Source organism: Carassius auratus, unplaced genomic scaffold, assembly GCF_003368295.1.
Source record: "Carassius auratus strain Wakin unplaced genomic scaffold, ASM336829v1 scaf_tig00214829, whole genome shotgun sequence".
Taxonomy (NCBI): Eukaryota; Metazoa; Chordata; class Actinopteri; order Cypriniformes; family Cyprinidae; genus Carassius; species Carassius auratus.
The window spans coordinates 77,159-104,726 of record NW_020527819.1 but is presented as its reverse complement, the minus strand read 5'-3'; the positions used below and the strand labels follow the sequence as shown (position 1 = coordinate 104,726).

Sequence of the window (27,568 nt, the reverse complement as noted above, 5' to 3'; positions counted from 1 at the left end):
TAACACAGATCAAGTAGGCTTGGAAGGCACAGTAAAGCGATTAAACAAATTTAAATCACAGGCAAGGCTCCGGGGCAGGTTATGTTCTGAGTTATAGATCTCAAACTGAAGTTGGACCGATCAGAAAAAAAGAAAGAAAACAGAAGTCTGGCTTTAAAGAGGATTTTATAATAGTCATTTTATAATTTATATTATTATTATTATTATTATTATTCATATTATTATTATTATTATTATTATTATTATCTATTACACAAAAGCAATTTTAGTTCATCAGTTATTATAAATCATTTTTTATAAATATTTATATATATACAGATTATGTAATACAAATAAGCTGTAGTATCAAAAGATTGTACTATTTAAAAAATAACAAATCTGATCTTATATGTTCGAGTCTCTATCACTATTTGTTTTCAAATGTATAAACAAAGTTAACAAGTTTCACTTGTCACTTTCAATTGCACTGATAAAACAATATTATTTATTTTATTAGTCCTCCTTCATATTTCATATGATGTTTCATTTTGTCACATTCTTCAATATCTTAACGTTTAGCAAAACCTTTAACCTTTAGTTTTGACTCTCTCTGGGTCTCTCTTGAGAAGTAAATCAAACTTGCTTTGTGTTGCAAGGCTCGCCAATCACAAGCCTTGGTTAAAGGTTTTCCTAAAGGTTAAGAGATTGAATAATAAGATACATTTAAATGCCTTTACAGTGAAAAAAAAAAAAAACTTATTCATGAAAGAGGACAAATAAAAGGAATTATCTTGCTTTATCAGTGCAGTCACAAGTGAAACCTGTTATATACATGATCAAAGCCTGAGTTCACAAAGAAAGTTGATGACCAGCATCATGGTACCAACAAAGCCAGATTGGAGTGATTTGGTTTTGTCAACTCAAAACTAATCCTTTAACCCTGAATTTGTTCATCTACTATCATGGTACAGTAATGCTCACACACAAAGGATACATACATACATACTAGACAAGAGGAGCACATGGCAAACATTAGCAAAGACAAAGCCATGCGCCCAGATAAGACACGTTAAAAAAGAAAGAATAGACAATATGATTGTCAGGGCAGGACCCTGACATTTGATGTTTTGATATGAAGGCCTTTAGAGATTCCTAATGGTCATTCAAGATACATGCATGTTTTTATTTTGTAGCCTTTTTTTTTTTCTTCTTTTTATGAATAGTAGTTTATTTTAAACACTGCAATAGCAATTTGTAAAATAAAATTGAATGAACATCTTTATTTATCTATTGTATAATCTAGGACTTATAATTTGATGATTATCAACACAAAGTTATCAAGTGAAAGAACAGACACCTCTTGGTAATGAAACAGCATGAGCACAACTCATTTTTATGAAACAAATTAAAAACAAATTACGTGTAATACTTGGTAATGTATTAAATGCACATTTAAGCAGAACTGTGTTTCCTACTAGGCCACAGATGTGTAATCACGGTCGTGCCGATATTTGTGCCGAAAAAGTGTGATTTTAATTGCATACAAAAGTTTAATAAATAAGCTAATATCGAGTAACTTACTATTTCATTTTGTCATTAATGAGATTTGCTTTGTTTTTGCCCTGTCACTGTCATCGAAGAACAGTCGAGCCTCTAAAAGTAGCTGTTTTCTGAGGCGTGGACTTGAGTCATGTGACTTGGACTCGAGTCAGACTCGAGTCATGAATTTGATGACTTCAGACTCGACTCGACAAAATGTACAAAGACTTGCAACTCGACTTGGACTTTAACATCAATGACTCGTGACTTCACTTGGACTTGCGCCTTTTGACTCGAGAAAACTTGCTACTTCCCATGAAAACCTGGGGCAAAAAAATTCACACGGCTGCACCGCTCTCAGTGTATCTGCATCTGTGGAAAAAAATGTGCATCACCTGTATGCATGCAGAGAGCACGCACGATGCCTGCACGACATCCAATCACTGTAGTCCTACGTTGGTTTGATTCGACAGCATCTAAGCAGGCACATTGCAAGACAACCACTGAAGCGCAACAAGCAACAACGCGCCAGTTGCAAAATGATACCAAAGATAGTTTCGTTTGGCTATAAAAATTACGAGGTAGTTGACAAAAAACGAGTTGCAATTTGCAAAACATGCTGGTCGAAGATTACAGACGGAGCTGCCACAACGTCCAACTTTGTTCGCCACCTGAAGTTGCACAAAGAAAGGTAAGTTTTGAATGAATGCTAAGCACCTTATCGGATGTAGAGTACTGTATCAACGAGACACGTCTCCCTTGCTGGTTCATGCTAACAAAAATAGGGATTTTTGAACCCGAATTATGAGGTACATGAGTGTAGCACACTCAGATGGAAAACCTCGCCAACATCATGTCAATGTCTGTTTTAAAGTGCCATTTCTACCTTGCTGCTGGTCGGATAAACACAAATGTATATCTCAGCCTCTCCAATACACAAAAGACAAATACAGGCCATTGTTCTAGTGCAATATGCTGTTGAAATACAGGAATCTTTTGTGAAAATTTTTATCTTCTGTTTTTTACTGTATTTGATTAATGTCATTCAGGGGCGGATCTAGAAATATATTGATGGGGTGGTGAGAAGGGGGCAGGAATTTTTGAGGGGTGGCAACATATGGCAGACATATATTTACTGAATTTAGTCACAGTTATCACAGTTTGATGATAAATATATGTGCACACTACAAAAGGACACAGGCTATCATTTACAAACTTAATCTCATGCAATCAATGTCTTGCATTTGAAACAGTTCATATAAGGAATAAGCTCCACCACTCTCATAAATGCATACAGTATATTAATACTTCTTTGTAAATTATTATTTGAAGTAACAAAACCATGGTTAATTTGTAGTTACCATTGGTACAAGAACGATGATTTGTGGTATTATTGTTAAAACCATGGGTAATTGTCGTAAGGGAACCTGAAAAAAAAAAAAAAAAAAAAAAAAAAAAACTTTCACAGGAATGTGCCTGAAAGTGATAAACAGCCTCGTTTTTACCTAAATTATTTATACTTTATTTTAATATATATTAAAAATGTATAAAGTGTGCAGGGGCAGATCTACCGGGGTGGCATAGGGTGGCAGCAAGTGGCAGCAACGAATTAAAGGTTATGGCCAATTAGAAAATTTACGAGCGCGAATCTTTCGTTATTCGTGATCCCGCTCCGAACTCCCGAACTGATTCAAATGATTTGCGAATCCGCTACGAACTCTGACATATATTCAGATAAAATGTAATTTAAAAAATACATTAATAATTTTTGATTTTCAAGTATATACATCAATATATCAATACTGTTGACGGTGTCCATTATCAGTAGGCTTTATATTTATGCTCATCATGAAGTATAGATATTGTTGTCATGAAGACAAGACCCTGGTCTGTCGGAGGCCTCCCTCTATGTCACCTACAGCAGCAGCAGCGATTCTGGTGTGTAAAGACCATAGACTGCATAAAAACACAGAAAACGTGAAGCAGCCGCCACACAGCAGAACCGCCACGCGGTTGAATCGTGGAAATGGAATTTGCTGTATACTGCAGAACGTCATGGATTTCGGCCATATTTGAATGAATAAATCAAAAGTAGAGCATTTAATCAAATCTCGATATGGACTAGTGTCTGCTATATTAAAGCTGTTCAGTACCGTCGCTCCCTAAACGCAGAGTACGCAGTCTGCGTAGAGCACCAACTCCCAGAGGGGACACCATCTACTGTCTATGGGCACCATCCCAGTTGCTCCAAAAAAAAAACTTCCTCCATTCTCCCTCGCACTTGTGGGTATTAAGGGTGGAAGAGAGCACTGTTAATTCTGTTCATTCTCCTTTCTTTTTACAAACATGCAAACACAAGAATATCATTTGTGAAGAAGCTACATTAAGGCTGCTGCTCAAACTTATTCAAAAATATATATATATATTTTTTTATAATTTCTAAATTGGACTGTCTGTTTCTTGGATAAAAGAAAACAAACATTCAGTGAGCGATGTCCGAAAGCTTGACAAGAGCACCACCTCTTGGAAAGGAACAGTACATCTGGAGCATCAGTGAAGTCAACAGTGAAGGTGGTTTTTGTATTGCTTTGACACTGAACTCATTCACTGTGACTCTATAGCGCAGTAATACACAGCAGTGTCTTCAGTCTTGAGGCTGTTCATCTGTAGATACAGTTGACTGCTGGAATCATCTCTGGACACTGTGAACCTTCCCTGAACTGACTGGGAATAGGAGATTGGATAACTGTACGTGCCGATGTATGCAATCCATTCAAGTCCTTTACCAGCTGCCTGTCTCACTACAGCTGCCGCGTAGCTGCTGAAAGTAAATCCAGAGGCAGTACAGACCAGACGAAAAGATTCACCTGGTCTCTTTACCACAGCTTCAGACTGAGTAAAGGTCTGACAATGAATATCTGTGGAAAAGAGATAAATATAATAAACTGAGAAGTCAGCGAAATGTAAAACTATAAAGACGAAAACCCAATAGTGAGCTAGTTAAATGTATGCATTGATAAATCATTAATATTACGAATTAGTTACAGACCGTGTAAAAATAATAATAACAGGAGTAAATTAATCATTGTTGTCATAGCTGATTTATGCTCTTCTACAAGAATCATAGTCAGTGAACACGCTTATGGCACAATGCAGCTTATGGGAATTATACACAACAGTTTTGCATGAACTCCTCCTCCAATCTGTCATTTGTTTTTTTTCTACCACACACACACACACACAAAAGAAGTTACTGATAACAGAAGTTTTGAACATGACTAATAATAACACATCCTTTCATTGTTATTTTCAGGTGGTGTTTTCTGTGTTGAGCTCACTCAACCTTCATCTATGGTTGTGAAACCTCAAGAATCATTCTCCATCTCCTGCAGGATTTCAGAATCAAGCTACTGCATTCACTGGATCCGTCAACCCACTGGAAAAGCACTGGAATGGCTCGGATATCTTTGTGATGGTGGTGGCACTAACATTAAGGACTCATAAAAATAAATAAAATAAAGCTGAAAACACATCCATTCAGAAATCTCCATTGTGTGTTGCTCAGAGACGCAACTACATTGGTTGGTGGTACAAAAACAGACAAAGTAACAGGCCTCTGAAGTGTAGGTAATAACCAAATGATGTGTTTACTGAACTATGTTGGTTCCCTCAGTGGAAATTCTATCACAGAAATAGCTCAGTCTGTGGAATAAACAATGTGTTCCAATGCTTAATTTAAACATCTAATCTAACCTTGTGTATGTTATCATATAAAACTACCAGCTCTACTTTTGTATGGTATTGTGGCTGCAGTTAATAAAAGGGCAATGAAAGTAGTTCACACAGTTTTCACACCACAAAGGCAGAGTTGATGGAAACTGACAGCACACATTCAGGACAATATCAAAGAACAGAAACATGCAGTAACACACAACAGAAGCAGCAGCTTATGAATGACTTGCTGATTAATATTTGTGAACATAATGCAACATCAACACATGTATGAGAATCCCTCTCTGGATTCTGGCAGGGAAACTGTGGCAGTTGAAATGAACAATTTCTCACAGGCAGATAATGAAGTTTTACCTGAAGTTGTCTATGTGAGGGTAAAACTGAAAGGAAAAGATTACATGTGCTGCTCTGTGTTCAACATCATGTTTTGCAACTGTTTGTTTCTGGGTTTTGCTGCATTGATTTGTTCATTAAAGGTAAATGAGAAAGCTGGATGTTTCTTCTTTTCATAAGTAAAATTTGGATTAGAAACCTTTTCTAAAATGATATTATAGTCATCAAGGTCACATAATTTGCTTCTGATATCACTTGCTGAGAAGACATAAGAATATAGCAATTTCATGATTGTATTGTCTTCTATTTATGTTTGAATGATCATGTTATTAGCCTTAACATAATTTATTTTAGTGGTTTCTATATGCGTTGTAGTTACAGAATGTAAATAAGTCTTATGAAACTATACATGCATATTCACTTATTTTTTTAGAGACAATAACGAAACACAGGTGTTTCCTGAGGGTCACACATCAGTAAATATGTGTCTCTCTCTCTTTTATTAATTTATTTTTTATTTATTTTTAGACACTCCCTTGGTCTCCAATACACTCTACACACTTACAGTTTGTTTCATAGTCCATGAATACAGATCATGCATCACTGTCAATTTTTTCATGATCTCTTCAGAATAACTGATGTAGTCATGATGAAGCCCCATCAGCATGTGACATCTTCTACATCATCCAGAGCAGTGTCCTCCTTTAAAACCACTGCTGTGTCAGTTTAGAGGAAAGGACGTTCTCTTCTTTGACCAGTATTCATCCCAGTCACCACCTGCTCTTCATCAGTGGCCCGAAAAGAGGAACACATTTGGAAAATGAAAACATTTAATTAAACCATCCATTTTCAGATAGAGGTGTATTAACATCCTTAAGGACAGGTAAATAACTGGTTTTATGTTTAATGTCTCTGTCCACAGTGCTCTAAAATCCTATAATGGCAGCACTAGTGAGAGGGCATTAGATATTGTTTGAATAAATATATTACTTTCAGAAATCTTCTTTACTGAAACATGAAAACAGACATGATATTCACATACATCACAAATGTTCATGTACGTGGAGGGCTGCTCTTCAAACGGTTAGTTCACCAAATAATAAAAATGGTCATAATTTACTCTCCCCCATGTTGTTTCAGACTCATACAAATTCTGCAAATTTTTGGAACACAAATACACATTTGTAATATTCCCTTAATTTGTGTCCTCCATTGCTAGTCTGGGAGAACAGTATTTAATTTTGAACATACATGTTTGCTATCATATAATTTAAGATTTATTCATAAACAAATATCGGAATGGATTACTTCTACAATAACTCTCTATTTACGAGGCTTGAAAATCCTGATTATCTGTACTATAAATGGATTAACAAAAAAATTAGAAAATTAAAAATATATTCATTTTTGTTGTAAAGACAGAGAAATGTCGTATAGGTTTGGAATGACACAAAAGCAAGTAAATGATTTTTGTGTGAACTTTAAGAATGAAGCCCAAGAATGATGACTCTCTAAATCAAACAACTCCAAATTTGGTTTGAGTTCTGCAATGAACAACACAGACATCAATGGTTTTAATAAAATGAGCACGTAATCACACTGTTGTTGCATCAAAATGAGAAGTAAACCGACAGGAGACAACGGAAACATTTATTTTATAGACTTACATACAATCTCAAAAGAATGATGCTCTCCCATGTCTCTGGCTTTCAGCATCTACAAAAACAAAAAACAATCATTATTTTACTCTGAGTAAAAAAAAAAACCTGATAACTGATAAAATGACATTATGAAGTTTACTTGCCTTAAACTGTCTTTCCCTCTCTTCTGAAGAAGCTGAGAAAACCACCTCTTCACACAAGCAGACTTTTGTGTCCTTAACTCCACAGTTACTTTCAGTTCTGCAAAGAAAAAGATAACTTGACAGAATTCTGAAGTTTATGACAAATATGACATAAGACATTCATGGACAGTATATTAAAAGTACCTCTTCCATTTATTAATGTTAAAGAAGACCTCAGTTTCTGAGGCGAAAACCGCATCCACGTATATTTCTATATAACGTCAAGCTCTTTTGTTTCCACCTTTCATACAACCGGATAAACAATAAACGATAACTTAACATTTTGAATCTTTAACGTTACTTACCATAATGTCGTTCATTCGTTTCTCACTTCTTTCACGCTGAGAAAATGGTGGCTGCTCATATGGAGACGTACGATCATAATGTGACGTCCGTGCTCTCCTTCACGTCTACTTTCCCAACCCAGCGCCGCTGGGTTATAAGTGAGACCAATTTTCAACGCAAACTTGGGTTAAAAAACCTGATGTCCCACACATTGGTCTCAACCCAGCATTTGGGTTGAAAAAACAACCCAGCATTTTCTAGAGTATAGAATGTGTATGAGAATGGATCAACAAATAAACAATATTTACTCTTGAGACATTTAAAGATGAAGTATAGCCTACAGAAGGACAAATATCCTAACTTTTTCAGACTATTGCAGTTTGTACTCAAGCTGCCCATGGTTCGTCTACATCTGAAAATTTCTCAGTGATGAGGAGAATCTGGCTCTGATCTTCAGTGGCACAGAATGGATCCTCAGATCTTTCTTTACTGCACATAGAGAATGATTTTACCAAAAAAATATCAGAAGAGAAACGATAGTAAAAGAAAGACACAGAGGCCATCTATCAGTCTTTTGCATGCCAAAGTAAATTCAAAGTCAAATCTCTCCAATCGCCACCTGTCTCCTATTAGAAACGGGACATATATATATTTTGGCAGAGTTCCCACAGAGTAACTCATCAGATTTCAGTCTCGAACTTAAGAGAATTTGCCGTGTTGTTTGTCAAGCAACAGACTGAATTGATATGAGCAAGCTCTTGATATAGACACCCAGGTGAAAAAGAATTCGATTAAAAATATCCTTTAATAAAGTGTACTAAGTATATTTTCTACATTTTGTACTATTTTCGTCAAATCCAAGTATAGTTAAGTGTATTCAATTATGCATTAACTTCAACTTAACATCTATTTGATTACACTTCTCGTGTAAATAGTATACTAAAATGGAACAACTTTTTTTAAACTTTAAGTGCACTGAAATACACTAATGGAAATCAAGATTCATGAGCAATTAAGCACACTAACAGTACAATTGCATTGTATTGACATTCTAATGGAAATACACTTGAAAAGGCATTGCAGTGCAAATTATAGTTGTGTTTAAGTACATTTTGTGCATATTGCTATCATACTTATAATTACCATAAACTGTTAATTTAGTATGCCTCTGCAACATTTCAAGTGATCTACAAATGTACTTCCTAACTATATTTAGTGATTTTAAAGTGTCCCACTATGACAATAATAATGTTTTTAAAGTGAAGTTCAATTACAACCTAAACATCATAGACACGTACTTTCAGTACAATGTTATTATAGTTTAAGGTGAAACAAATAGAAAGTACATCTCATTTCTAATTTTATCCCCAATTTGTTATACTTAAGCATGAATGTTGGTATTACACTACAAGTGTATTATATTACAATTCAGTTCAAGTACATTAAATCAACAGACTACAAATTTAATTTAAGAAAAGGATCTTTATTATTAACACACAAAAGCAGATATTGGCAAAAGGAGGAACCTTGAACAGTCGACTTTCTCTGAAATGCCGGGAACAGAACAATGGCAAAACAACTTCCTACATATGCATAACTAGCGCTCACTTGAGTTACTAGAGGCCTTGTAGCTCTCATTGTTGCACTTCCTCCGTAGAAGGGCCCGGATCTCTGCCACCTCGGTGTTGGGGAATCGCTCCCTCACTGCATCTGTGAAAACCGAAAAGAGACATGGGGATGAATTAACCCTTTCGAGTCGATTAACGCATATATGCGTTTTGAGTCATTTTCTCCTGATAACCCCGAAAAGAACTTAAATTACACTTTCAGTTTTAATCGTACAGATAAGAGCAATACATCAATCGAATCTGTAAAGGGTCTAGTTTTTTTTGGATACAGACATAATAACAAAAAACCTTTGTGCACTTATAAAATAAAGATAACAAACAAGGTGCGCTGTCTACAGTCTTTGTCTCCGCTCATCGTCATGTACAAACATTTCATTAAAATGAACTGTAACTCCGTGAATACTCAAAGAAGAGACATGAGAGAGATATCTATAGAAAGCCTGGAATGTCTACTTTTAAACTAAACAAGTGCTGCCGAAAACAAATATTCTGAGATAAAGTAATCCATATGAAAACAACGCAATGTCTGTTTTTCATAACTCCGCTCATTATATCTAATGTGACCACGCCCCCGCGCTGAACGCGCTATTCAGATTCAAACTGAAGCGCGCGGCTTGAATACGCCCACACAGAAGAAAAGGCATTGAGACTGTTTTTCAAGTTTTTATTTCATTTTACTGTTTGCTTCGCGATGAGAGGACTAAGACATAATTCACCCCAAAAAGATGTGGTGTGGTTGAGGATTTGAGAAATGGATTTCCTCAGAAAAAAGAATGAAGCACTTTATTCAGCAGAGATCATAAACATGAGTAAGTCTCTTTTTATTTATTTGTACTAGTTTTCACATAAAGTGTAAACATTTTACTAGTTAGACTTTTTCCAAAGACTTTTTCCAAACTATAATTCCTGACTAAACGTATAATCAAGTGAAACATTATGAAGTTTCAATAACAATATACAATACTATACCATTCAAAAGCTTGATGTAAATAATATAAATGTGACAAATAGAGATAACTCTAACAAATGTAAAAACAATGCAGTTCTTTCGATTTATTCCCCCTAAAAAAACCTGAAAAATATTATCAGCTCTTTTCAACATTAATAATAATAATAATAATAATGATGATGATAATAAATGGGGTTTATTTGGTAGAAAATAAGATTGTTAAAAGGATTTCTGAAGGATTGTGTGACTGAAGTAAGGATGCCAAAAAAAATTGTTTGAAAGTCAGCTTTGATTGTTCCTAATAAACTGTTTAACTGCTCCCCCAAGTGGATATTAAATTATGTTGTGGGACAATTAAATATATTCTTAATAAACTACAAACATAAAATTATATACTTTTATTTTGTTCTCACATTCTTTCTTCTAAGTCCTCCCTCAGAGTGGCACAGTTGAATGGGAGGCTCATTATGCAGCTCATTATGCAGGCCTTTGTCTTCTCAGGTGTAAATCACAATGATATTCATGATAGTTGACGCCTACTCGCATATGACTTTTACCAACAAAAAGTGTTTTAGAAAATTTAAATCAATATATTGTTTTCTGTGAGTGAGTAAACAAGATGATTTTCACATCATTCAGAAAGAAAAATTCTAGGCTACAAGCTCCAGTTCTCAACTTTTCCGGCAACCAATTTTATGTATGTGTTTTATTGCCTTATTCAAGTGATTTAACATTTTTAGTTTTTCACTAACCATGCATAACATTTTTTTTCTCAAAAATACAATCATGTACATGCATGCCTTTCACATATTATTATAGCCCAGTTTGTGCTGATTACAGTGATATTAGACTTTACCCATTTAGATATTTATAAGAAACTGAAAAAAGCACAAATGTCAGGGCATGACAAAACTTCTCAAGGCCCCAAAAATACCCTTAGACTCCAGAGGGTTAAAACAGGATAGACAATGTATAACATTGAAATACAATCATTGATGATAATGGATTTGTTAATTAATCATGACAATGGATTTGGATTCATAACTATGACATTACTGTACCTATGATTGCGTTCGTTTTTTCTGGCTCAAGCTGCTCCTTCAGCTCGCCTTTTTTTTCCTTTCCCTGTGAGGGTTGCCTTGGCCAAAGTTTCCCTGCCAAATACCAATGTGGCCAGTTCTTGTGTGAAGAGGGACATCCTCCTCCCACTCAGCCTCTGATAGAGGCGTTTTGGGACTTGCACTGATGAGTTGCCCAATGACACCTGTGAAAACACACAAGCAGATAAACACAATAGGTAAATTACAAACACTTGTGTTTTAACACAAACAGTCACTTGAGCGATCTTGTAAGATTTTTTTGTGTATGCTTTTTGCACCCAATCATAACAAAGACAAAACAAGGATTGGTATAAGGTCCTTCAGTCATACCATGTCTTCTTCAATGCCAGTGTGACTGCCAGTGTGCGGTGATTGGCTTTGGCTGGAAATCATGGAAGACATAGGTGAATCTTCCATTTTGTTTAGGACTGTTTTGAGAGAAGACACCAGTCCTGGAAGCTCTAAAATAAAGATATAGTATAAAAAGGGTCAGTATCACATTATGACACAAAGAATAAGTATCACATTGTGACACAAATAGCACCTATATAAATGTCATTTTACAACAGCTACATCTGGTTTAACTTTTATTTATTTCTGATTGGATGAGGATCCTTACTCATACTTTTCACAGCTAGCATGCATGTTTGACATGAATGTTCCACTCACTCAAAGCCACAGGGCAGTAAATCCATTATTGAGTATGAAGATGGAGTAGGGCGAATGTTCAGTTTAGCTTGTGTAGTATAGAGAAGCCATAGCCAGTCTTACTGGACCCTTCTCTTGACTGATATGCTGCATTGCTTGGCAACAGAGAAGATTGGAACAATTTCTTGGAGTGGATGAAATAAATAAATCTACATAAATGATTGAAAACACAATTTTATATATTCAATCGCTATGGAAGGGGAACAGATGTATAAACACAATATGTCTTGTGGTCACAGTATTGGTACCTGCGTCAATTTGCCAGAGGCAAAAAATGTTGTTAGATTAATCGATGAACTGAAAAATTATCGCAAAATTAATTGAAAAAAAAATAATAATAATAATTGTTTATCCCAGCCCTAATCAGTACCAACCCACTGTCACTTTTACCATATTGCTTAATCAGTGAAATTCAAACAAGAAGTATTAACAGTAGTCAATGACGGCAAAAATGGTAGAGTTAAGGGGATTTTTAAGTTTGTAATCTGGGAAGTCAGGTCTGTATTCCAAGACATAACACGTAACATGCATGTTCTTCAAATCAAAGGTTTAGTTCATCCAAATAGCAAAATTGTCATTAATAACTCACCCTCATATTGTTCCAAACCCCACTACTTTATTCAACATTGTCTTCTCTTCCGTGTCTGTTTGGAGAGAGTTCACAACACAACAGTTTGTGATATCCGGTTCGCGAATGAATCTTTTTGAACCAGTTCACCAAATCGAACTGAATCGTTTTAAACGGTTCGCGTCTCCAATACGCATTAATCCACAAATTACTTAAGCTGTTAACTTTTGTAATTCATGTACTCAAACAGTACACTGACTGAACTGCTGTGAAGAGAGAACTGAAGTTGAACACCGAGCCGAGCCAGATAACGAACGAACGATTGACTCGTTCTCGAGTCAAGACCCGTTTCTGTCAGACGCGTTCGATTCGTGAACCGAGGAGCTGATGATACTGCGCATGTGTGATTCAGCGTGAAGCAGACCGACACACAGAGCGTCTGAACTGAACTGATTATTTTGGTGATTGATTCTGAACTGATTCTGTGCTAGTGTTATGAGCGTGGGTAAACCGAAGGCTTGAATCAAGGGCAATCATCACCAATGACGCCATTACGTTGAGCGCAAAAGAACCGGTTTATTGAATCAAACTGTCCGAAAGAAGTCAATGTTTTGTTCATTATCTGGATCGGCTCAGTGTTCATCTTCAGTTCTCTCTTCACAGCAGTTCAGTCAGTGTACTGTTTGAGTAAATGAATTACTCCGGGATATTGGTTTGTTTGAGCTCAGAGGGAGTGTCAGCCATATTAAAAATGTTAACAGCTTAAGTCATTTGTGTATTAATGCCTATTGGAGACGCAAGCTGTTTAAAACGATTCAGTTCAATTTGGTGAACTGTTTCAAAAAGATCCAGTTACATCGAATGATTAGTTCCTGAACCGGATATTACAAACTGTTGTGTTTTGAACTCTCTCACAACAGACACGGAAGGGAAGACAATGCTGAATAAAGTAGTAGTTTTTGCTATTTTTGGACCAAAATGTATTTTCGATGCTTCAAAATATTCTAACTGACCCTCTAATGTCTCATGGACTACTTTGATGATGTTTTTCTTACCTTTCTGGACATTGACAGTATACCGTTCACACAGCTTCAATGGAGGGACTGAGAGCTCTCTGACTAAATCTAAAATATCTTAAACTGTGTTCCAAAGACAAACGAAAGGTCTTACGGGTTTGGAACGACATGATGGTAAGTTATTAATGACAAAATTTTGCTATTTGGGCGAACTAACCCTTTAACAGTGGGATGCATGTCTTGAATACATAAAGTTGATTTCAGGGCCTCAATGACAATGGCTGCAGGTGTATGGGAGTGTTTAGATGGTGGCAGAGATAACCCTGGCATTACTAGCATACACATACACCCACCCACCTTTCAGAGCCTTTAAACTGTCCTCATCCAGTTCAACAAAAACTGCAGGCACTGTCCCTGGCCGCTGAGAATCCGCCTGAGGGATGGCATCCTCCTCCTCCTCACTGGTGTTAATCACCTATGCAGAAAACATCAACCTAATTACCTTAAACAACAATGTCAGCTATACACTCCTAATCATACACATGCCAAAACACAATTTTAGTGGTGTTAGTGTATGTAGAAATTAACAGTTCATACACTCTTGAATAGTAACTCATTTTCACAAAAATGCAGTTCTGCTACATCACAAGCTGTACCCTGAGCACCAAGGGCATATAGGTTTGTAGGTTGGGTTTGGACTTTGTTACTGGTACATAATTCAATTAAAGCACAAAGTGCGATAGTAAAGGCATTTTCACTGTAAACTCAATAAAATTTTCTGGGGAACACTGCACATTTGATGAAGTCAGTTACATTTTTAAACTTACCATTTTTCGTTTTTTGGGAGGATCAAAAATATCACAACATGTTTCATCAGAATCAGACTCAAATCTAGCAGGAGTAGAACTGAGTTGTCTTGGAGGTTGCTGTTTGAGGTCCCTCTTGAGCTGTTCGCCTATCTTGGCCATCTGTGAACCAGACTGACAACATACATCTTGTTTAAGAGAATGATTTTGAAAATGTCAACACCACCACTTTAAGTAATGTCACACACCGTCGAGGAATGAGAACAGCAAACGAAGATAAATTATTCAAAATAGACTATAATAATAATAAATGTTTCTTGAGCAGCAAATCAGCATATTAGAATGATTTCAGAAGGATTGTGTAACACTGAAGACTGGAGAAAATTCAGATTTGATCACAGGAATACATTTTTAAATATATTCAAATAGAAAGTAGTTATTTTAAATCGTAAAAATATTGCACAATACTGCTAAATGCAGGCTTGGTGAACAGAAGAGAATTCTTTAAAAAAAAAAAAAATCTTAAAGTTGCATTCAAAAACTTTTGACTGGTAGAGTAATCTCTCTTAAAATACCTTACTTTTATCATGGGTTATGATAATCAAAATGGTCCTGAGCTAGATTAAGCTTTGATCTCTTCAAACCAAAATATCACTTTAATCAAATATTTAATAATAATGTTTAATACCATAAAGCTGCTTGATTTAAATGAAAAACTATAGATGTGACGTGAATGCTTTACTGAGCTCGTGCAAACATCCACATTGGTGTAATAAGATGCATTTTTAACTGCTACTTTCATACTGCTATGAATTTTGTTTTTGTTGTTATTTCGTTATTGAGAGGAAAGCGTGTCATATATTTTCATATCCAAATGCCATTCTGTTTGGCTCGGTGCGTTTCTGACATAGACAGTAAAAGAAATGGACACAGCGACCCCATTGGAACTCAATTGAGACAAGTGAAGCCCATTTTTACAGTTTTTTAGCACTTCCGTTTCTCACGCGCAGACTCAAGCTAAGCTTGACGACGTCAGCAACCTGTCTCACAGATGTAAATCTTCTAAGTGGCTGTGCGTGCATTCTGATTAATTATTTTGTATAGGATTTTAAAATGTAACGCCAGTACGCCATATTAAGTTAATTGCCTGCGAGCTTCTCCTCCTGTCTGTATGGTAATGCGACAGAGAGTAGAGTGGTTATGACGCAATCGTTAGCCTACTTTTACAAAAACTGTTTGTACGGGGCCATAATGTAACATAGAAGGTAATGGAGCATAAATAATGGACAAACAGAGTCTTTAAACGCCTCAAATGTAAAGTTGTTCGCTGTCAAAGTGACACCAAAATGAATGGTAGTCACTGGGATGCTAACGCAAGTGAAGTTCTGCTACAAGATGACGGCATGCTGCCGACTTCAACTTCCAGTCGACTTCCTTGCCGCCTGGTTTCTGAGTGCTGTTTCTCTTCTTCTCTTGAATTGCATCGAGGAGAGCTGAATTACAGTCTTGTGCTACAGTGCCACACTGGTCAAACCGCATTAGTGCAGGCTCTAAATTAGGTCAAAATAAATAAAACGACTACTTGACAACAAAAATATTTTTCAAAATTTTTTTGACGATATTGTCGACTAATCGTTTCAGCCCTACTGGAATCACAATGTTCCATAACTGTTAAGTCATAAATCAAACTTACAGTCATTCCTTGCTTCACCACCCCCTTCTCCTGGCCAGACTGACTGGAAGACCATATATCCCCCCGTTTGAGAAAAGCAACACGCTTCTGGACTACTTCTTTGTAGTTTTCTGTGAATAAGAGACATAAAATACAAATTCAAGTATTCAATACATAATTTCAAGACAGCAATGTCACTGTCATTTAATTTTATTTGTACTTTATGACTTTCATCAGTATTGGGCACTAATGTCCATACCACCTTACAGCAGGAGTCCATCCCTCTGTACATTCAAAATTTATTTGTCCTATATTTTAGCCTGTTGCACTTTATAAATATGTTGTCCCCGACAACCGAATGACTTTAGTAACTTTGTTTTAACTAATTATCAGAATTTGTATAACGTTACTAGCTAAACCTTCACTAGAACCTAAGCCAAACACTTCAAAGATAAGCTATGGGTCTGTAAACGCTAGTGTTGGAGCGTTCTCTGTAGGAGGACTTATTAATTATGGCGTTTTTCCATTACATGATGGTACCTGCTCGTCTAGCCTCGACACATTGTGCGTCCGTTTTCCATTGCAGATTTTAGTATATCCTCAACAGCATGGCTGGTCGTCTTATATGACGGCTCGGCGGACACACCAGCACACAAGTATAAACATCAGCCTATGTAAGTGGCCTGATGATTATACTTGTGCGCTGGTGTGTGCGTCGAGCCATCATATTGTGTAACGTTACGTAGGCTATGGCTAAAGCTCTGCTTGGAGCCTCCGCGGAGCTGTAAAAAAGCGGCGCCAACTGCCGTGACCTAACGCGACACACACACACAACGTAGAATGTGTGTTGTTGTTGCTACAGCCAGAAGACATGTTTTGTTTAAAAAAAAAAAAACGCTTTATTAAGGAACCCCCACCCCCACCCACCTTTCGCTTTCACGTTACCTTTTGGCTCAGGCTCGCTTGGAACCTAGCTGAGGTGGTACTAAAAAGTACCTGTAAGCAGGTAACGTTAACGTTAAGTTACCAGGTACTTTTTTCGTAAGAGTCGAGGCGAGTCGAACAGGTAACGTTACAATGTAATGGAAAAGCGCCATGTTTCAGGCACTTCATCATCAGTAACGTTAAATTACATTACAGTAGTCGGTTAGTTAATGTTACAAAAAGTATTCCGAATATTTCCAATGTTTTAGAACTTACCCGCCATGAACAGCAGTTTGGCTGCAACCGGCTTCGGATCTTGCCTGCGTTTAGCTGGCAAAATCACCTCTATCCAGCCTTCCTGTGACTGGATGTCTTCCTTGCAGGTCACTGTAACACCTGCATTTATATATGCATCCTGTATAATAGATGTACTCTCTGCAATAACGGACCCGTCAACGAAATAAAACAACCCATACATAGTGCTAACTTTACCCTGTTACCGCCTGAGTTTCAGTGAACAGGGTCCCCGCGGGTCCTTAAAAAGTCTTGAAATGTCTTAAATACAATTTTCGATTTTTAAGGTCTGAAAATGTCTTGAATCCTGGAATTTTCCATATGAATGTCTTAAATTTCATGTGGGATCTTAAATTTCATGTCCGACTCGTCATTTTTATTTATTTTTTCAACCGCAATTTGACCAGCGTAACATTTGGGGGCAGCACTTCGTGGGTGCAACCTCCATCATTCCATAGGCGACATACGAGTAAGTGATTGATGAACGCGTTGCGTTGATGGTTCGCCACCACGGCAGTTTGCGAAATCGCAAGCATGGGCAAAGACGATAAAGCTGTGGACAAGACCACGATTGTCAGGTCTCGCTATCTTGGTTCTCAGTTTTTGAGCCCCTCAACGGCAGAAGACTTGCTGTAGCACTTTAAGGTAAGACTCTAAAAGTAACATTTAAAATTATTTGAATATGTTAAAATGCTTCATGTGTTTTTGTTATTTCCTAATGAATATTTGGGACAATATATCGATGCGTCACAATTCTTGGATTGATTTAAATTTTTCTGAATGCATTGTGAATTGATTCTGAGCTTAGTTTTTGCACATTGCGCTCTAGGCTAGTTTTTAACCGAACACTCAAATGCTCACGACGAAGAGCGCTCGTGCGTTCTGCTGAGTCTGATTATGTAATTGATATATTGCTTTTATGACGCGAGATTAATGTAAATGCCCTACTGCAAACACCCTTGTACTTCGCTTCAACCTTTTCGAACTGTATTAATTATTATTTTATAGTAGGTTCAAGTGGTGTGTGTAAGGCATATAAATCATGCAGTGGCATATGCTGTTAAAAACTAAACTAAGAATTGATTCGAGAGAGAATCGCGATGCATTCAGAAAAATTGGAATCGATCCAGAATAATTTCTCGATTCAAAATGCATCGATATATTGTCCCAGCCAATCAGTTAAAAAAATGTTGTGGGTGGGTGACATCTAGGCATAGGACTACTGCATTATGGATGGAAGGCAGTGCTGTAAATAACTTTATTATATAAAGCATTCAATATGCATTATGCTTCTTGCATTTTTTTTTATGTGAAAAGTAAAATTGAATTGAATTAAATAATGTAGCCCAGTTCATGGTTAGACTCCACATATCTGTTTTGTGCTTCTCAATTTTAGGTTAACAACGTTGACACTGAACCCTATCACATAGGCCCAATTTGTGAGCATTCACTATTATGGCTTAACTTGTTTCTCAAACATTTTTTCTTTCAAATCAAGGACCACTTAGCCAATAAAAAAAAAAAAAAAAAAACTTGACATATTTGGCTTAATGATCATCCCTAATGCATGTAAAAATGTAGGCCATTTTAGTCTTCTGAAACCATGGCTAACTTCACCTGCTAATAATGTGCATGATTAGAAAATAAGTCATGAGAAGTGAATTGGAAATGTTCAACGGTGTCACAGTCCATGTCAGTCATTTTGGTTGATGACTTTTGCTCACAGACCCTCCTTGGTAATCTGGCATACGTCCAGTGGTCCCCAGACCACAGTTTGAGAATCACTACTTTAGACAAACCATCTAATCTAGTGTTCCTGTAGCTCAACTGGTAGAGCACTGATCTAGCAAGCAAGCAAGTTTGGGGGTTCAATTCCCCGGGAACACATGATATGTAAAAATTGATAGCCTGAATGCACTGTAAATCGCTTTGGATAAAAGCGTCTGCTAAATGCATAAATTTAATCTGAGTGAACATGAATGAAAATGTTATCATTCTTGAGGTGGACTTTGTTTTGATTTTATTTTTTTATAATTTCAGGAGGGCACCAAGGAACTTAATTTAAGGAACATGCTTTCTGTGTCAATGGATGGACCCACAGTAAATTGGAAAGTCATGGATCTCCTACAACTGGAACATGCAATAAATTTCTGATCCTGATCTTTCCTACAATTGTCTGTCATTCATTAGGTCTATGCATAGATTATTGAATGTGCTTGCATTTATCATTTATCTTGCACGTGTCTGAAATGACATAGAAAACACTAATCAGACCCTGAACAACATTTTCTTGGGGGAGAACCCCCAAACCCAGCTCAAGGATATTAGGCAGCAACATTTAACCATAATTTAAATCAAGTATGATGAAATGGGCTTTTGTAATGTCCTGGGGCTGTCTTCCATGTCTTTTTCAAACTGCTATGAGGGGCCAGAATTTAGAAATTACCTGAAGTACCTTAAAGGCTGATAGTTTATACATAGTCAACCATGTCAGGGTTGTAAGGTCAATCAGCACTTGGTATAAAAGTTTTCGCGCCCCTTTGACCTGTCTTGAGCGTGGTTGTGATGAGTTGTGCCACACTAATGCTTCGCCACATCAATCTGTGTTGTCGGACTGAACATTTCCCTTTTTTTTTTGTTTAGATAAAGTCTTAAATTTTCCTTTTAGAGGACTTAAAAAGGTCTTAAAAGTCATTAAATTTGCTGTTAAAAAATGTGAAGATACCCTGGTGAAGAATTTCAAACATTAACCGTTACTATATGGGTAGCTAATTGCCGCCGAAACTTCTACATCATGATTGGATGTCGATAATGCTGCGTACACTGATTGGATGTGGGAACCGACTGGGGGGTAGGTCCAATTCCTGGGTCCATTCGTAGCCATATTGCTTAGTCTTGATTTTTGAATCTTGATCTGTTGCAGTGCTCAACAATAGTTATTCAAATATGCCACCTGTACAATCAAACTACAAATCCTACTTAATGGTCACCAATAAGAAAATACCAAGGACAACAGAATACAGACACAGGAAGGTAATTATAATTTTTTATCATTATTTAAAAAAAATGTTTTCTTGTTCTTCTTCTTCTTATAATTATGGTAGTAGTCGGCCTACTACTTCTACAATAATACTAATAATAATTATACTAATAAAAATAAGAAGAAGAAGAAGAAGAAGGCCCTAGTATAGCAGTACTACTAATAATATTAATAATAAATAATAATGGTAATAATAGGATAAAGCTATACTGTCTTGAAATTGTATTTTGTTTCAGGGAAAAGGCAGAAGACATAAACAGTACAAGCAGTACCTTTGCAGCACTGGTGTTGAAGTCCCTGACAGAATTTTAGGACGTCATGACAGAGAAGTATGCTAGCATATATGATGAAGTAAAGTTTTTTTTATGATTATGACATTGCATGGATTACAACGTGTAATGTTTTCAGCCAAAAAATCTTAATCTTAATCTTAATTCCCAAATCGCCTTGACACTAAAAACAATACCAAAATTATGTTTTCATCTTAATATAAGATTACTTACACTTGGTTATATTTTATTTTGTGCAGTAACATGGATGGTGACTTTTGTTTTGCTTACAGCCTCCAGCTCACCATGATGCACCACTGCAGCCAACAGCAGGAAAAAGAAAGAGAGCTGACAGTAAGGTCAGGACACTGACAATGCACAAATCATTCCTTATAGCCTAACTGTCTATTCTTTACTTTTTTACTTTGTAACAATGTGACCAACAATTGTTGAATTACTTACATTTGTATGGTTTCCTGTAGGCCTGTGTCTAAGGCTAATGTAATGATCTACCCTGTAACTACTCCTGTCTGTACCTGATGTCTGTTTGGAAACTTACTATAAACCCTAACGCTTAAAATAATCAATTGGTTTGAGTAGGACAAACTTAAATTAAACTAATTAGTTCAGTCAAATAAACTTTTATAAGTATTTATAAGTATTTATATTTTCTTTTTCTTTCAAGTTCACAGACCTAATATATTTTAAGTAAACTGATCTGTTAGCAAACTAGCTTGTTAAAACTATAAATTAATACTAATGAAAGGTTTTAAGTTAATTGCATGAAATAATGTATTAAGATTTTAATTGTTCTTAACTTGAAATGTTTAAGTACAAACTTAAAATCTACCAGATCTGCTTACTTAAACTTTGAATTTCAATTTGATGGAACAATGTATGATATTCACATAAATCATACACCAAATTGTTCAGGATGGCCAATATAAGTGGGTTTCTGTCTATATGTGTTTGTGTGTGCAATACAATATGGGGCAGAGTGTAGTACAACAAAATATCTAGTAGTAGTAACATATAGATTAGTGGCAATAGTGTGCAGAATAAAAAACAAAAACAAACATGCAGGACAGGACACAGGTATTACACATTTGTTCACTATGCTTGTTTATTGGTATTTTGAGGAACTGACTCCTACAACATAACAAACTAGCTAACACAGTTTTCTAATTTCAGAGTGCAGCGGTTGGAGCAAGTTGCTTTACATTTAGTGTTATAAGATCCCACTCAATACCAAAATAACACCAGATTCAGTGACTAACTTGCCACACACTTTGTGCAAACTTCAGAATGGATCAGCTGCTGAGGACGATGTGGTTGATATAGGAGACCACCAGACCATGCAAGAACCAGAGGCTGAGAGACCCAACCCAAATCAGTCACAGGTAAGATTACAATAACTTATAGGCTAGCATTTGCATTACTTCTATTGTTAGAAGATCCCACTCAATACCAAAATTACACCAGAGTCAATGACTAACCTGCACTTTTTGCAAACTTCAGAATGGATCAGCTGCTGAGGACGATGTGGTTGATATAGGAGACCACCAGACCATGCAAGAACCAGAGGCTGAGAGACCCAACTCAAATCAGTCACAGGTAAGATTACAATTAATTATAGGCTAGCATTTGCATTATACGTGTCTTTACTTCTAGTGTTATAAGATCCCACTCAATACCAAAATAACACCTGATTCAGTGACTAACTTGCCACACACTTTGTGCAAACTTCAGAATGGATCAGCTGCTGAGGACGATGTGGTTGATATAGGAGACCACCAGACCATGCAAGAACCAGAGGCTGAGAGACCCAACTCAAATCAGTCACAGGTAAGATTACAATTAATTACAGGCTATCGTTCATCTTTGTGCGTTTAGGGTATCTTTTACAGGAGTGATTTGCTATGATGACTCGATGCACACAATCTGAACAACAAATTTCATTCTTCTGCCATAGAATAGAATAGAATTACAAAGACTTTATTTTCATGTCAGGCACTTCCATTTTGCTCAGCAGGCCACAATAAAGCTGAATTGAGATCTCTGGCTGACACAAAACCATGCCCAAGGAGTGCAGCAAGGCACAAGATTCTAGAAAATGGGACCCCCCCCAAAGCTAGCTACACACAAGGAATCCATAAATTGTGTGTAAATTTCAAAACCGAGCATAAGGGACCCATCAGAGACTAATACTAAACTAAAAATGGTTAGATTAACTCTTATTTAAAAGTGCTCGATCCCAAGGGTTCCCAGAATAATGCATACATTTCATGTTTAATCATATTTAGAAAATAACATCACAAATAATTAAAATCTTTTACTAGTGTTAGATTTTGCTCAGGTAGTAGAGCAAAGTTAATGTGTTCTGTGTCATTCATATAGGGCATTTTTACATGATTAGAAACTTGACAAGATATAATAAACCTGAATACTTGAGAATGTTTTGTTCATTGTACTGAATGTTTTTTTTTTTTCAATCTCAATGTGTCATTTTGTAGGATGGAAATTGTGGAGATGACCTTTTGTACCCTGGAGCACCAATTACCAAAGGTCAAAGTTTACTCCTTCTAATGGCTTATGTCCTGAGGCATAACCTGACTGGGATTGCTCTGGACCATCTTTTAAGAATTTTTCATGAACTTTTCCCTGCACTGATACCAGCAACCTCATATCTCTTCCATAAATCCTATGGCCAATATGGCGAGTATGTGCCCCATTTCTACTGCTATCAGTGTTCTAATTATATTGGAACAAAAGAATGTGGTTTGACACAGTGTGTTCTGTGTGAGGCAGAATTTGATGTGGAAGCTAGTCTTGAAAAGGGTTCATATTTTTTGGTTATCAGTTTATCTTTGCAAATTAAAGAGATTCTGGAAAATCCCAACATCAAAATCCAAAGACATACATCAACTCCAGGTTTTATTTGTGATGTGCAATGTGGAGGGGAGTATAGGAGGCTTAAAGATAGTGGTGAAATAGGTGATGATGACATCAGTCTGATCTGGAACAGTGATGGGATCCCTGTTTTTAAAAGCTCTAGATGCCAAATATGGCCTATTCAGTGCCAAATCATAGAGCTACACCCTACAGAGAGGAAGAACAACATATGTGTTCCTTGTCTTTGGTTTGGAGAGAGCAAGCCTAATATACAGACTCTCCTAATTCCATTTGTACAAGAGCTACAGGAACTTCAAAGTAATGGGATCACCTGGGGAGATGGTTGCACTTCAAAGGTGCATGCACTTGTATGTAGTGCAGATTCAGTTGAAAGGCCACTTCTCCAAAATAAGAAACAGTTTAATGGCATTTATGGCTGTGACTTCTGTTACCACAGAGGTGGAGGCTCCTATCCATGTGTTATTCCTGAACCCCGTCTTCGTACAGAAGTTGAGCATTTTGACAATGCCATGAATGCAACACCTCAGCAGCCCATAATGGGAGTGAAAGGCCCAAGTCAACTAATGAAACTAGACAAATTTCAAATGGTGCAAGGCTTTGTTCCAGAATATCAGCATAGTGTATGCCTTGGAGTTACTAGACAGCTGACTTCTCTGTGGTTAGATTCCACAAACCATCAGCATGGTTGGTACATAGGCACCCAAACTGAGCAGATTGACGAAGTGCCTAAAAAAATTTCACCACCAACTGAGATCACAAGAGTACCACGATCTATGCAAGAAAGGAAGTTCTGGAAGGCGTCTGAGTGGAGGTCGTTTCTTTTGTTTTATGCTTTGCCAGTTTTAAATGGGATCCTCCCCAGAAAATACTGGAATCATCTTTTCCTTTTGGTTTTTGCAGTATATCATCTACTGCAAGAAAGGATCAGAGAGGCAGCGGTGGTGATAGCCGAGCAGGCATTGAAAAAATTTGTCAGGGAGTTTCAGGGGTTATATGGCACAGCAAATGTGTCATTTAATGTGCACCTCATGACACACTTGGCTGCAAGTGTGAGGAACTGGGGACCATTGTGGGCCACATCCACATTTTCCTTTGAATCTTTTAACGGCACCCTGTTGACATATTTCAATGGCACAACTCATGTCCCTGTCCAAATAATGAAAAGGTACCTAAGGGAAAGGAGCCTCACAAAGAAAGGAGCAACAGTTATGCATAATGCCAATGAGTATGTCAAAGATCTTTTCTATGAACTACAGGGCAGAAAGTGTTCAACTGAAAAATCAGTTTGGATCAGTGCCCATGTCAGAGTTTTTGGTAAATCAGTACAGAAAGATGTCTCGGTTTTACACATGCTTGCAATAGATGACCTACTAGGTGTTAGAGTGAAACAAGCCTCCTACTACAATCGTTTCATTGTGAATGGAATACTGTATCACTCTGACACAAACAACCGCCTACAGAAAAGAATCAACTCTGTTGTTGAGTTGCAGAATGGCACATTAGTCAGAATTGTGAATTTGGTTGTTTCTGGTGCAACACATTGTGTTTTGGTCAAGGAGCTTGTTAAGTCTGGAAGGAAGCTGTGCAGAGACACAACACTTAATATTGCATCAAGCTTTGTGTATGAAGTGTCTGAGTGCAATATAGTGTATGCCATCCATCCAGAGTCATTGACACGCAAATGTGTCATGGTTGAATCCAGGGAGAAGGTATATGTTATTCCTCTGCCAAACAACATTGAACGAGACTAATGTGGCATCAAGAAAATTGAATACTGCAAAGAAGTCCCAAAATTCCTGAGACCTATTGAATTGACTAAATACAATATCTGAACAAAGAATTACTGTTCTTTACCTGTTACATAAAGTGACCCTTCAACCCAGTGTTTGTGCATTAATACAAGATGTAACAGTAAACAAAATGAACTTGTCTTACTCACTGCAGCATTGTAGCATATGACCCTTTAAGAAATCAGCCTAACAATGTCAATACACTTTCCATTAGTAGGCTACAGTAAATTAATAAATATCTAAATTTCCACTAAAAGTGTTTGCATCTTTGCATATTTTATGACAGTACTGTGATATGCTAAAAAATTACACTTATATTTAGTGCACTTTGTTTACAGTGTACTAAGATAACACTACAGATGAAGTGAAATCATTGTACATGTTAATAATTATACTTTGTATTACAAATAAACTTACATGCTAAAAGTACACAAAATTACCACTATACATTTTTTTATTTTAACATATTTTATGAGAGTACTCTGATATGCCACTAGAAATACACTTATTTTAGAGTGTACTGTATAAAGTGTACAGACGTCACACTTCTAATGAAGTGAGAACATAGTACACTTTAAATATACTTTAATATACTTAAAATGTTTTATCTTCAATACAATTTAAAATACATTAACAACAAAGTACACTTTCAAAAAGTATATTTAAAAAATAATTTGATTACGGATAAATTAGTATACTTACTGTTTGGACTATTAAGTTGAACTTAACTACATCTTTTTTGAAGTATACTTTTAAAAAGTACAAATCAAATACTCTTTAAATAAAGTACAACAAGTAGAAGCATACTTCTTTTATAATTCATGTACTTTATTCATATTTCAAATACACTAAAGTATACTACTTTTTTACCTGGGTTCGCACGCAATTCAACGTCAGAGTGAACTAATACGACCGACTCACAACTTTACACGAGATCTGCTCCCCGCTGGAAGAAGCTATATATCAACAAAATCAAAGCATCCACGAACAACTGGCAATTTCAACTTTAATTAATCTCTGGACGTCTTCACGAAGCTAAGCAAAGTTATTTCATTTGTACTGCCTAGTGCTATTTTGGCGAATATGCTTCAGACATTGCTTATTGTAAAAGCTATTGTTCAGTTACGTTGCGAGGCATGTTATCATATTACCACACCGGTAACAGTTAAATATACCCATGAGCCTCGTTACTCTGTGGTCAAGGCTGTCGATATTAACGGTTGCTGCTCAGGCTCATTTATTGGGGATGCTTCCTTTAAACTTATCCAACTACTCCCAACACACTTGGTTTAATCAGTGATCTGCTGTTGCTCAAACTAGTGTATCGATCAAGTGCTGAATACTACATGTACAGATCGCCATTTTGCTCGTATCAATGCTAAAACGTATCCGAAAAAGGCTTATGCTGTTGCCTAAATTAAAGTCTGACCATATGATATATGTCATATGACATACATGACATAAATAAATAAATAAGTTATTCATAAAAGTTTTATAATTATTTTTTAAATTAATTTTAATTTAAAACACCTCAGATTGGACTTATGTTACTTTAGAGCTTGCATATCTGCCCCCTTTCTCATGATGAGTTTTTGAACAGGTGCTTGTATCTGTGCTTCCACTGTGTGTCTTGCACAGTAATACACTGCAGTGTCTTCAGTCTTTAACTGACTCATGTGCAGATAGAGATTAGAGCTGTCCTTAGATGCTGTGAATCTGCCCTGAACTGACTGAGCTGAGCTCTTAGCAGAATCTGAATAATAATAAATAATCCATTCCAGTCCTTTTCCAGGTGCCTGACGGATCCAGTGCATGTTAGTGCTACTAACAGTAAACCCACTGCAGGCACACGTCAGTTTGTAGGAAGCACCTGGAGACACAACTACTGACTGTTCAGACTGTGTGAGCACAACCTGACAGTCAATACCTGTGGATAAAAACAACATTTAGATTTATGAATATTAATATTTACACTGAAAACTGTTTGTTTATCCAGGGGATTAACTTACAAGACACAGCAGCCAGCAACAGCAAGAGAAATGAAGTGAACATGGTTTATATGAAGGCTGATCTGATGATGAGTCCTGCACTCCACAGTGTAGCTGTTTAAATATGAAACAGACATCAGTTCATTTGCATCGAACCCCAAATAGTGGACTCACTGGAGCTTGAGACTATTG

At 36.6% G+C, this 27,568-nt stretch overlaps 2 protein-coding genes and 2 long non-coding RNA genes across 4 annotated transcripts; 3 read left to right on the top strand and 1 right to left on the bottom strand.

Annotated features, from left to right (window-relative positions):
* Positions 1-2,078: 2,078 nt before the first annotated feature.
* LOC113093013 (uncharacterized) lies at positions 2,079-4,881 on the top strand. The gene is made up of 2 exons (XR_003287688.1): positions 2,079-2,209; positions 4,832-4,881. It is a non-coding gene; the product is annotated as an uncharacterized LOC113093013 (long non-coding RNA).
* A 4,314-nt stretch (positions 4,882-9,195) lies between these two features.
* Positions 9,196-17,582, bottom strand: LOC113093014 (uncharacterized). The gene is made up of 7 exons (XM_026258840.1): positions 17,359-17,582; positions 16,180-16,289; positions 14,508-14,660; positions 14,038-14,155; positions 11,719-11,849; positions 11,350-11,552; positions 9,196-9,421 (listed from the first exon to the last, which is right to left on the bottom strand). The coding sequence occupies exons 1-6, from the start codon at positions 17,558-17,560 to the stop codon at positions 11,376-11,378; spliced, it is 891 nt and encodes a 296-aa protein (XP_026114625.1). The 5' UTR covers positions 17,561-17,582; the 3' UTR covers positions 9,196-9,421; positions 11,350-11,375.
* A 68-nt stretch (positions 17,583-17,650) lies between these two features.
* On the top strand, positions 17,651-19,545 carry LOC113093016 (uncharacterized). The gene is made up of 2 exons (XR_003287689.1): positions 17,651-18,021; positions 19,417-19,545. It is a non-coding gene; the product is annotated as an uncharacterized LOC113093016 (long non-coding RNA).
* Positions 19,546-20,315: 770 nt separating this feature from the next.
* Positions 20,316-25,483, top strand: LOC113093015 (uncharacterized). The gene is made up of 7 exons (XM_026258841.1): positions 20,316-20,409; positions 20,653-20,745; positions 20,979-21,044; positions 21,990-22,085; positions 22,204-22,299; positions 22,435-22,530; positions 23,199-25,483. The coding sequence occupies exons 1-7, from the start codon at positions 20,323-20,325 to the stop codon at positions 25,347-25,349; spliced, it is 2,685 nt and encodes an 894-aa protein (XP_026114626.1). The 5' UTR covers positions 20,316-20,322; the 3' UTR covers positions 25,350-25,483.
* The last annotated feature ends 2,085 nt before the right edge of the window (positions 25,484-27,568 follow it).